At 44.8% G+C, this 12,500-nt stretch overlaps 1 protein-coding gene across 6 annotated transcripts in view; it reads left to right on the plus strand.

Annotated features, from left to right (window-relative positions):
• Positions 1–12,500, plus strand: part of ttll7 (tubulin tyrosine ligase-like family, member 7) — a 67,582-nt gene that overhangs the window by 6,081 nt on the left and 49,001 nt on the right. For all 6 annotated transcript variants that reach the window (XM_076022627.1, XM_076022631.1, XM_076022630.1 and 3 more), the window contains 5 exons: positions 1,214–1,345; positions 3,767–3,888; positions 5,930–5,997; positions 6,963–7,121; positions 11,070–11,286. In XM_076022627.1, coding sequence (XP_075878742.1) covers positions 1,214–1,345; positions 3,767–3,888; positions 5,930–5,997; positions 6,963–7,121; positions 11,070–11,286 — 698 coding nt within the window. The remainder of the gene's footprint in view (positions 1–1,213; positions 1,346–3,766; positions 3,889–5,929; positions 5,998–6,962; positions 7,122–11,069; positions 11,287–12,500) is intronic.

Genomic DNA, 12,500 nt, shown 5'->3' on the forward strand with positions numbered 1-12,500 from the left:
TTACCAGCTGCCCTGCTTGTAGGACAATGTAAATACCGCCTGCCCGGCACCCCCCTGTGTAAACACACCTTACAGAAACACTGTCGCCTCTCGCCCTGCCAAAGAAGCTGCTTCCAGCACTTAACTCGCTCGTGGCCGTGTTTTCAGAATGAGCCGAGGCATCGACGAGAACGAAGCAAATGTTAGGAGGTGAGATGAAGTAAAGAGTAACCGTGCACGGGGGCGGACAGGAGCGGTTTGATGAGAGAAGGTGCTGGGCAGGCAAGTACCCCAACCAGCCGGGGGCGCTGTGTCAACGGTTCGGGTGCCTTTCAACCCAATACTTAAGGAAGTGAATCATAAAAATAGATAGAAAAGTTTTAGTTTGAGTTGAGATCATTAGAAAATGCCATCAGACGCGGCATCAAAAGTAAAAAAAACAAAGAAAAAAAACAACTTGAAGTTTTCACTGTCTGCGCCCACAGAATTCAGCCATTATCAACTATTGAAGTCTGAATGTAATTTAGCAATACATTTTAGTTTGTAATACAACATTTAGGAAGAACCAAATCTTTTTCCTCTCTATGTTAAATGCTTTTGAAAAAATACACAGTATTTCATTTCAGTCATTTTGTTATAAACATTTCAGTACCGGCATCGCAATATTTTGCGGTGTGTGTCATTTCACCATTGCGTGTCTTTTTTTTTTTTTTTTTTTTTTTTCCACCTGTACAGCAGGTGTTCTTCACTTCCTGGTGTTCTTTACTTCCTGATTCCCGTCTGCCCGATGTGAACAGGAGAGGGATGACCCTCCGTGCACAGACGGGTTTATTATATCAAGTGTTGTGAATAAACTGGGGCACTGACTCATAAACACACAAACGTGCTTGCATATAGAGCAGTTGCCCACTTGCCTACTCATTAGTTCCATTTCTCCCCGAGCCACACACACACACACACACACACACACACACACACACACACACACACACACACACACACACACACGCATGCGTCCGCGCACACTTTAATAAACAGATCGTGATGCATGCAGCCATAACAAAGTAGACGCCTAATTTATTTACAGCGCAGCTCCATAAACAAAACTAAATCCCCCGAAGAGCCGAGCATCATACTCCTCCCTCCCAGCCAGCCGCCCAACCTCCTCCTCTGGAGCGCAAACTGTGACTGTGTTTGTCATCCCCCCCCCCCTCTGCGTTGTCTCCTCCTCCAGAGGATCAAGGAGCGTCCCCCGTGAGCGTGCCATCTGTAGGCTCCTCCCAGAGCAGCGGGAAGAGGAAGGTGCGCACCAAGAAGAAGAAAGGCACCATCACCGCCAACGTGGCTGGAACCAAGTATGAAATCGGTACGGCAGCACCAACACGGCCATCTCACTTTTAGGACAAGAGATCCCCCCCCACTCCTGAAACACGTTTCGCGTTTTTTTTTTTTATAAAGTTCGAAAAAAAAAAGTCTGACTTGTGTCGATGACATCTTACTATAGAGCCAGTGGGGAAGGTAGTCGCTCTCTCTCTCTCTCTCAGATGGTTTTCACAGGTTCTGTACTGATTCACACAACTGAATCTTGCATGAAGTGAAGCTGAAAATGTAGAGGTTTTGTTTTTATCTGCATTGCCTGTTGATGCAAACTGCGTCAGCTGGGCCCGGTGAAGCAAACCCTCCCACAATTCAACAAATCATTCAGTCATCACTCTTTTAAAATCATACAAAAATGTTATGACAATATATGACTTCTGACATATAAATAGTGATATAATTTTTTTTATCATTCAGTTTTTCAGTCAGTTATGTAACATGAGATAAGATGATTTAGACCAATTTATGAACATGAATTGTGACTTAGGGAGATTATTAGACACAACACAACTCAGAACAATTCTCTTGATATACAGCACTGCTGGCATAGGATCGCACAATCTGCTCAATTGAGGATGCGACCAGATTGCATTCTCAGCCACTTACTCAACCGTCCACACCTTCCAGGCAGACCACTGTGAAATGTGTACATTTTGTACAAAAAGGACTGCATGTGAATTGACGCCTACAAACAAGACCTTGACGTTTATAAATCTTGGTTTATAAATATTTCATTATAGTCACATAAACGCGGGAAACATTCTACATAAATGTAAGTGAGAGAAACATTCCAGGCAGCGCTGCACTTGAGGTGAATGCGCTTTGACACGGCAAACTGCATATTAATTCCGTCGGCGGCTTTTGGAGCGCCTCAGCCTCTCAAAGTGCCTTAATTCCAATCACACTGCCATTATAACACATAATCTAATTTGCCGCAGGGGATATTTTTACTAGGCCGAGTCTTGAATTAAACGCGATAGAGTTGCAGTGTGGCCGTGAAGGTATAGACAGCTCAGCCTCACATACCTAGAGGGAGAAAGCAAAAACGGTAAATAAAAAAAAATAAAAAAAACTTTGTTGAAGAAAATCTAACCGAGCAGCAGAGCTTTTTAAAAGAGGCCAAAAGAGTGTAGTAAGCATTCTGTATATGTACAGTATATTGTAAGGCGGCAAGGCTCTCAGGGGTGAACTTCAACCTTTGAAAGTAAGGAGTCAGCAGCCGCGGGCGGCAGTTCCGGAGCTGCCGGGATTCTGAAAGTAGATTGGAGTTCAGCCGCGAGTCAGTGCGCTGGCTGTGACGAGACCCTCACAGCAGCCGTTTAGAGAGCGGCGCCGGGCCATTCTCTGGGAAAGGAACCGCCAGATGTATGGCGCTTTTTCGCTAAGGTCTTTTTTTTTCAGGTGTCTACCTTTTTTTTTAAATTTCAGAATTGATGTTATAATAGCTAGAGGTTAAAGATCAAGGAATTTGGTGGTGGAAATTTGCTTTACACCTTCTGAGGAGACCCTCAGGACATCTCCAGGGTGAGATGTTCAAAGCCGTGATTGATTATAACTTTGTGCCTCAGCACCCTATAAGTTGCTGCTGCGATACAAAAGTTGAAGATCCCACACAGCACTTGCATATATGATAGGTGCACAGGGGGCTATATGGGCTGAATGAGACAGTTTTTTTTTTTTTTACCACTAGTTATCGGTGTGCATGCACCGCAAAACATCCATCTGCACATACCTCAATTGCATCCAGTGTAGCGGGTGCTAAAACTGTGCAAACAACAAAGTACACACAAAATATTGCATTTGGCACGTAAACTTTGAACAGGTAAGTTAAGAGGTATCCTAATTGCATCGTAGCACAGTCAGGACAGTAGAAGTGGTGTAAGTGCCATCGCACAACCTGACACGGGCCATTGTCCAGGTTTTTTTTTTTTTTTTTGAGTGCTTCCAAGAAATTAATTAATATCTTGCTTAGTTAGGGCACATACATTTTTCATGACTCGCTGAATAATGGATAGATGTGGATTAATGTCCAAATGGCCTCCCTACCTATCTCTCATACCAGTGGGATTTGAAAGCATTATAGACGATTTATCTTTTTGAAGAGCAACTACTACGATTGGCTGCTCTGCAGCCATCCCATCCCATGAATGGTAAACATCTCCGTTTTGATGTATAATCTCCTGGATCCCTTTCCCCCTTGCGTATGCAAGGAAAAAAAAAAATTCATTCTTATCTTATCTTAAAGCTGAGCGAAAATATTTGGATGCAAGCATCGATCTCCAACGGAGAAATATTTGAATTGCGGCCCAAAGAGCTTGCATCCGAGCAGTGTTTTGCAGGCGTTATTTATTTAAATTGCTTTATTGCATTTGCGGATTGTAATTTAATGTGGGATTATATTGTTTCTCAGTTCGCATCGTCATCAATGAAATGGACTTCATGAAGACCCGGGACGAGGACGAGACCGCCAACCTCATCTGGAGTGACTCGGCCGTGCAGCACGAGAAAATCGCTGAGCTCAGGAATTATCAGGTGTGGCGCACGGCCAGCATGTCAAGTCAGCACACCTCGGGGCCATAGCTCCGAGCTGAGGGAATAGCAAATAGCCTGTGCTTATATAGTACTTTGCCATTCACTTGGAGCCACTCAAGGCACCGGATTGTACAAGCTGGCATTTTTACTGTTAACACACATTCCTGCTTTGGGCAAAAAGAAGCCCCTGAATATAGGGTGGTCTGATTTTACGGCTGCACGTAAATGCGGATCCTGACCTTTTCTGTTTTAAAGGTAAAACTGCAGTATAACCTGCTGAATACAAAATAGAAATAATGGGAACATGTGGTAGGGTACTGTTAGTAAAATGGGTGGGTTTGAATCGGATACATTTAGGGAATGTTAAGGTTCAATCGAAAAACAAAACAAAACAAAGAATAAGCTTTTTTGGGGGGGTGGGAGGGTTTATTGACAGGCGACAGGCACATCTCATTTAAAAAAAACCAAAAAAACAACAAAAAAACCCCACATTTTTCATCATGTTGGACCACTGAATTTTAAACAAATATCAAATTAAAAACAGCCTGCTGTGTGTGTGTCACTGGCTGTCAGGAGGGATTGTCAGCTGGATTACAATGTAGTTGATGTGTTAAAACTGCTCCTTTCATTTTTTTTAGAAATACCTGCCCTCCATTAGAAAAAAATAAAAAACAAATTGAGAGACAGACAGAGGTTTTTCAGTTGATCAAGTCGAGCAAAAGAAGGAAGATCAAAGACTGAAAATAACTTAAAATGTAATCAAAGAAAAAAAAAAGGGAGAGAAACATGTGAAGGTCTGGTTCAGACTCTGGCAGGTGAGCGTGAGGCGGGAGATCCAGGGAGGGGTGGAGAGAGCTATTAGGTCTGATAGGAAGAGTGACACGTGGACTGACAGGCTGCGAGCTGCAGGGGTCGGCGGGGCGGGAGGGGGCGTCAGGGTTTCACTTGTCACCGGTGATGTTGACAAGACAGGCCCGAGCAACAACACTCACTCCTGAATTGTATACGGATCAAAGGGCGATCCCACCTACCAGCGCCTCAACGCCAACGGCTGCTCTTTCTGACCCCGAGCCCGTTTGATCAGAGCGGCCCGTTATCCGCTGATTGGAACAAACTGCGGTGCGGGGAAAAAGGGCCGGGCTGAGTCGACAGCGCAGCCTTGGCTTGCCGAGCGCTCAAGACACTGTAACGTGTAGGAATGTTTTTTTTCATAGGATGATTTCTCCAAACAAAAGTGAACGGCCTCGTAACAATCAGTTTCGGATTTCTCACCACAGGCCCAGTCGCTGTACAGCATTGGCATAATTATGCGACCGGTTCCCGTCACATCTTGTCTTGTTTGAATAATAATAACGGGATCGGTTTACACCCCACAAAGTCTTTTTTTTTTTTTTCCCCTGTCTCCTCTCTCGCTGGCTTAATTGTTCTTTTCTTTCTTTCTTTTTCTCAAATTGAGTCTACTTTTGAGAGTTTGTTGTCAGGTTTCAGTTCACACGAGCCTAATTAATGCCCTTGTTCAGGCTCATTTGGTCAAAGAATACATAAAACCCAGAGTTTTCCTTTACACCCCCTTCACACACGCACACGCACACACACACACACACACACACACACACACACACACACACACACACACACACACACACACACACACACACACGCACCTCCCTTTTGGCGCATTCAAAGCAATTCATTCAACTGTCACTGCAGGAGCTCGTGAAGCAGAACCAATTACCTCGGCCCCTCTGAGTTGAGATTGATCGTCTTTTTTCTCCCTCCCTTCTCCTCCCCCACCCCTCTCTGTCCCTCCCAAACCTTTTAAACTGTATGAAAAAACGTGGTAAACTAAGTAAGGGTTGAGAAAGGTCTCAGCGTCACCTTTTTGTTTTGAGCCCATAATTGGGCATAAATGTCAGAACATGGTAGGCTCACTTCAGGTTGCTGCCTTTAATGTGCCCATTCTAACGAAGGGTTGAGGGTGGAATTGAGTGGCGTAATGGTCCTAACAGCATTATTATGTCTGTGCCTGTCCCCTCTGCAGAGAATTAACCACTTCCCCGGGATGGGCGAGATCTGCCGCAAAGACTGCCTCGCGAGAAACATGGCCAAGTAAGTTCTCCCGTCTGTTTTGAACACAGGTAACGAGGCCATTATTGGTCGCACATGTTTTCAAGAGAAAAAACCAAAGGGTGGGGAGTTTTAAAGCAGTGTGCTGGGTGATCAGTGTTCAGCGCTAGTTTGGAACTGAACTTGGTACAGATTGCCTCGCTAGAGTATTGCAAACTAAAAGAGATTTTTCTCCAAGATGCTACATTATATTTTGGCCAATAGAGACAAATAACTTTCACACCTCTGTCAAAACCCGATGAGCCGTTTTCTTCCAGGGTTGATTTGACCTTTATTATAACAACTTATGTTGACCATCACCTTTTGGACTGATGCAACATTTATGATTCTGGGTCTGTTAGTTGTCTGCTACTCTTGCAACATAGCAAGCGATCAAAGTGTAATACACTTATAAAGTTGTTTGATGTATGATTATTGATGCAACTTAACAACGTTAGGATATTAGGACTTACTCATGATCAAACATGAATCAAACAGTGCATGGCCAAACACACAAGTGATTTTTTTGTGTTTGGATGTTGTTGTTGCATCACATTGTATGGTGCTATATTTTATAATAATATATCCTTTGGTTTGGCACAGTATAGTACTATACCATAATGTAGTATTTAGTCACCTATTGTATTGTATCCAATGGCAGTGGTCCGCAAACTTTTAGCCCCAAGGCAACGCTATAAATATTTTCTTTTTCATTTGTTGCAGCCCGAAATTACATTAATGTTCAATCTCAGCTTATATTTAATGTCATCTTTTTTTTTTTTTTAATTATTATTATTTTTTTTTTAATCTAATATCTTGTTCTTGTTGTATTATAACAGTAACCTATGGTATAATATGGTAAATTATGGTGTTACGATATAGTATGGTTCTGCATCTTCAAAATATTCCATTAATTAACATTGCTGTTGTGGTCTTACATATACACTTTCATTTTTCTTTCCTTTCAGAATGAGCAAGTGCCAGCCCCAAGAGTACAACTTCATACCCAGGACTTGGATCTTCCCTGCAGAGTACACTCAGTTCCAGAACTACGTCAAGGAGCTGCGGCGGAAACGCAGGCAGAAGACCTTTATTGTAAAACCGGCCAATGGAGCCATGGGTCACGGGTAGGTTGGGACGCCTGCGGGCGTTGCACATCAGTCTGCGCACACTGGGAGTCGGGTCTGGGAAGAGAGAGCGACTGAAGCGGAGGACAGAAAACAGGAGAGTGAATAAGTGAGCGAAAGAGGAAATTAGTTCCATGCCCGAACGTTTCTCCATGTGATTATTGGACTCCTTTATGAGGGACCATCAACACAGGCCATTCAGACCAGATAGCATCAGCATCATTTATCAAAATTGAGCTGGCTGTGGCACCTCAACGCATTTCTCATACTTGGTGGGGGATTTGATTTCAGATGGTTATTTCACTCCTCTATGTGATCTGTATGACGGCTACACTTTGAAAAATATTTTAGGAGTGTTTAACCTCGAATAAAGCTGAAATTTTAAAGGCGAATATAACAAAAAGAAAGGGGGGAAAAAAGGTTTGAGCTGTTGCCAATCTTTTAAGACGGCTCCCTGCCTGTCAGAGGACTTCCTGTTCCCCATCACTGTGGAAAGAGATTGAGCCAGAGCACAGAACGCCTTTGAGGAATCATCTCTGTGCCAGGGTGACTTCATTAAGGCTGGTCTGCATGTATGAGGTTGTTTTTTTTTTTTTGGTTATGTGGTTTGGGCAACAGGTATTTAGGTCACCAAAAGCAAAGCATTTGGCAAATTCAAAATTCCTCATTCTCAAAAAAACGTTATTTACCGAGGGCAGGGGGGGTGTAGGGGTGACAGACCCTGGGTGGGATTTCTGCCATGTCACGTTTGCCATTTGTTGATGTGACCTTATCTCCTGGGCAACGGCAAATAGATGCCAGGCGTAACCAAAATAGTGCTTATTCTACATTTCCCAGCAGCACATTTTCTATCCGCCCAGGTAACTGTGCAGCTTCTCTCCCACTACATCAGATATATCAGACAGCATGTGTTGCTTTTCATTATCTTCACAGGCACCCTCACAGGTTTCCTTGCCCAGTAATTTGATATCATGACTGGTACAAGACTGAATGATTAGAATGCAGCGTCCTCTGAAAAGAAACTTTTTTTTTTTTTTTTGCATTTCTCACATCCCTCGCGAGCCACTGTGCACATTCAGAAATTTCAAGGCTGCAAAACATTACTTTCCCTCCCCTATTGACTTCTCAAAGTCTCTGAAGCGCGCTCGAGAGAAAACCTTCGGGTGCATTTATCACCGGTGCCAATAGGTGGGGGTGTTGAAGTTCACACAGCTCGGCGAGCCCTGCTTCTCTCCCCGATCCCCTTTTTGAATTTGTCCTATCTGGCGTAATGTGAGCATTACTTATAACTCTGTTCTGCGCTAAGCCCTTATTTATTAAAGAATAAAAGGCAGCAAAGGCTGAATGATTGCAATACATTAAGAATATGAAAGATGATGAGTTTAGCTCGTCCACTCAACAGCGGGCGGCTCACCAGATTAGATCCCCCCCACCCCCCCCACCCCCCTCGCGCAGTGTGACGCGGCAGGAAATTAAGTTATATCTACCCCCGTGTAATTTATTTTTTCCTTCGGCCGCTAAATGAAGTTATTGTTTGTGTCTGAAGTGCGGCCTGTTATGAGGGAAACAAAATAAAAAGCGCGTGCGGGGCTTAAAAAGGCGCGATCCCCTCTGGCGTAAAATGAAGCAGGTGGGGGAGAGCGAGGCCGTGATTATCTGACACTGCCGCTCATCAATCACCTCGTCTGCTCCTCGGCGACTCCTCCTCGACTAACTAACACCGTTAACCCCGTCCTCATCACTCAGCCCTGTCTGCCCGTTAAGAGCCCCCCGCCCCCCGGGTGCAGGGTGCCGCTCACTCGCGTTCAAACGCTGTTCTAAGCAGGGCGACAGCAGGTTTCTCCACGAGGGAAACGCCTGGCGAAGGGGACGCAGCGGCTAACCGGCCGAATCCGATGCCGATGTTGGAAATGCTAACTAGGCTGTGACCTGATAACGGTGTTGTTCCACCCTGGACGTAGTTGCTTTGTTTGCTCACTGGTGCCCTGGAAATGAAAGTGGTCATGACTCAGTATCTCTTTGGATTGGAAGACATAATCTCACAACTCAGTGAAGGAACCTTCACGAGAACCCTGTTTGGGTGTCACTCAAAATCTTCTGATACGATGCCAGTTTCGATGCCTTGGTTTCGATATTTTTTATTGAACCTTTGTTATCCATTTCACCTGCGATTCAAATCAGGAGTTCCTCCAATTCACGTTAGTTGTATTCCCGTCCAAAACCAATCGGCAGTGTCTTCAGATCTTGACACAGAAATGCCAAATGATTTAATGGCCTGCAGCTGCTAAGATTTACTTTCTTGGAAGTATTAGATTTTGTCGTCAAAGCATTATTAATTTTTGATGTTTAATCGGATTGGAGCATTTCGGTCAATGGTCAAAGTTGGGTACCATTCACACGTTACCAAGGTCAGAAAAAAGCCCCCCAATTTAGTTTTTTTTTTTTTAGAGAATGTGTGCAAAAATAACACATCTCTGAAAAATCAGCCTTTTGTGTCATTTTTTCCATTTTTTTTTTTTGATAATTAACTGGATTCTTAACATGGGGCTTTCTTGCTAATATCAGTTGTCATAATATTATTATGAGTAGTTAATTCATGAACAAAACTCCATTTTTTGGATTTATTAAAATCAACACAACAGATCTAACATTTTTTTTCTTACAATACCAGGGCTGTGTCCGCCCTCCGCTTGCTCGACATCGACTGAACACTGTGCTGGTGTGCTGGTGTGTGTGTGTGCGCCGCACACCTCTCGTGTGAATAATGACGCCTTCCAGCGCAGCGTGTGAGCAATTTAAGCCGAGCCTGCCTTAACTGTGAGCGATGTCCATATAGGTCAGTCGCGATGCCCGCGCATAGTGGGAAATTGTTTAACGACAACCCCTTGGCCTCCTCTGGCACGCACACAAGCGCACGCACACACACACACACACAAGAGCAGGCATGCACACTTTGACATTGGCGGTAATGGTATTGCCCTGCTCGCTCTTTCCTGCGCGCCACATGAATGCATACAGACTAACAAAACTCAATTGCAGAGTCTCGCTCCCACTGGCCTGCGCGCTATACGCTTTGAGTGCCAGTGACATGAGACCGAAGCAAATGAATGAGGGTGGAGGTTGAGATATTGCGCCACGTCCACTCTTGTTAACTGGCCGCCGGCTAAGAGACCCCACTGCAGCAGTTGATGCTCTGTGGAGCTCCATGTCAAAAAAAAATACCCATGTGTTCACAAAGAGAAACTGACAAAACTGCGTTTGTTATGGACCACGTGCCTCGTTTATGTAGTACATTTCTTGTGTCAGTGCATTCAGTTATATTTCCAACCCTGTTCTGCTCCTTTATTTGCTTCTACTCTTTGTTATCTTGGCGGACTTGCCCACAAAGAGAATCTGCAGATTATGCAGCGTTGTGTGAGTCTCAATACACACATTTTAGTTTGTGTGTCACAGTTTGAAGTATGGTAACTCAACTCACATGGGTACGTCGAATATTTTGTCAACACAAATGAACATGTCGACAAATAAAAGTGTCAGGAATGGGTTTAGCTGTGATTGGTCTTCATCAAATGAGGCCATAATTGGGTCGGGACTCACACAAGTTTTTGTTCAATCTTTATTTAACAACGTAAAAGCACAATGTACATACAAAAGGGAACGCAGTCAATTAATCAATAGTCATAGGATCAGGGTTAGACTTACAGTGAGCTTTAGAGTTAAGGTAACTTAAGGTTTATGGTTAGGGTTAGCTTTAGGGTTAGAGTTGACTTTGAATTATAGCTTTTAAAAATAACCAACCAACGTGTATATGTGCCCCAAGTATTTCAGGGGCAGTGTCACAATGCCACTTACAGGTCTGGCCTATATACTAGAGCATTTTCAGTAGTTCAATGTAAACAGTGTTTCCCAAAAAAAACAAATCAAAACTATTGCTTCCGTCTCTTTCAGGATCTCGCTCATCCGGAGCTGCGAGAAGCTGCCGGCCCAAGAGCACTTCATCGTTCAGGAGTACCTGGACAAGCCCTTCCTACTGGAGGGCTACAAGTTCGACCTGCGCATCTACATCCTGGTCACCACCTGTGACCCTCTCCGCATCTTCCTCTACAACGACGGCCTCGTCCGCATGGGCACGGAGAAGTACCACGCACCAAACGAAGCTAACCTGGTAAGTTAGCATTGTGGCGCTATGAATAGTACTTTTGTTTGTGAGTTAAGTTTAGACTTAATGGCTTAATACTTCATGAAAACTCAACACAGTGATAAGCTGTCATATACAATGTCAACATTTCAAAATGGAACAAAAAATGAAGAATGGAAAAAATGGTTAGGGTTAGCATTCGGGTTAGAGTTCACTTTAGGGTTAACTTTAGGGTTCGGGTTAGGGATAGGGCTAACTTTAGGTTTATGGTTAGGATTAACCTGTTTTATTTGAACCTTTGGTTCCTTTCAGTAGCAATCTTCAGTCACATCCGTGCTTGATACAGCACATCAGGTGGATTGCGAACAAAGAAAAAAAGTTTCCCGCACCCACATCCTTGCAGCGCGCCGCCACAAAAGCAGAGCCGGCGCTTTGTGCATCTTGACATAATCAAATTGGACACACAAACCCACAGACGGGCGGGCGGAGGCTGGGAATCGCTGCGTAATCTCCGTATGATCGCAAATCATTCAAGCACACATTTACACAGTCAACAGCGTCCAAATGCTGACAACTGTAGTTCCAATATCATCCTCGCTCTCGCTCACTTTGCGCACACACACATACACACACATGCTCACAGAGTGTGCGGGGCGGACTGTATGAATTTTGCCGAGTGGAAAAAAAAAAAAAAAAAAAAAGCGTCCACATGCCAGATGTCTTCGGCAATTTCAAGCCGCCTCGTATTTGCCTTGAGGTTCTGCACCTGCCGGAGCGCAGGAAGGAGCGAGCTGCTGACGATGGGATGCGCCGCGCCCAGAAACACAAACACGCACGCTGGCTTCCCGTCAAGCTTGATAGTCATCTACTAACTGCGGCGACGCGCGCACGCGCGCGCACACACGTTTGGGACACGCTGGATGCGATTAGCCAATCCGTGACACATGATGGAGTGAGTCATGCCGTGGAGATTGATGTCGGATCCCGCCGAGAGTGGCTCCCAGACAGTTATCAGGAGGCCGAGTGGCCCGCAGCCACGCTGTTATTGCGGCGCAGGTTAAAGGAGGGGATGCGCTTTCAACTGCGCGAGTGGGTGGTGAGAATGGGGTTGGGGGGGGGGGGGGGGGTATTTAGAAAAAGAGGCGCGCAGCAAGGGACGCACCAGCGGCCCGTTGCAGCCCCTCTACTCAGTAATGCATTAAAGCCACGCACCGTGGGCGCCGCGGAGTATTACGGCTCCG

The sequence above is a fragment of the Nelusetta ayraudi genome, unplaced genomic scaffold, assembly GCF_046127955.1.
Source record: "Nelusetta ayraudi isolate G7.1 ecotype Tasmania unplaced genomic scaffold, CSIRO-AGI_Nayr_v1 ptg000013l, whole genome shotgun sequence".
Lineage (NCBI taxonomy): Eukaryota > Metazoa > Chordata > Actinopteri > Tetraodontiformes > Monacanthidae > Nelusetta > Nelusetta ayraudi.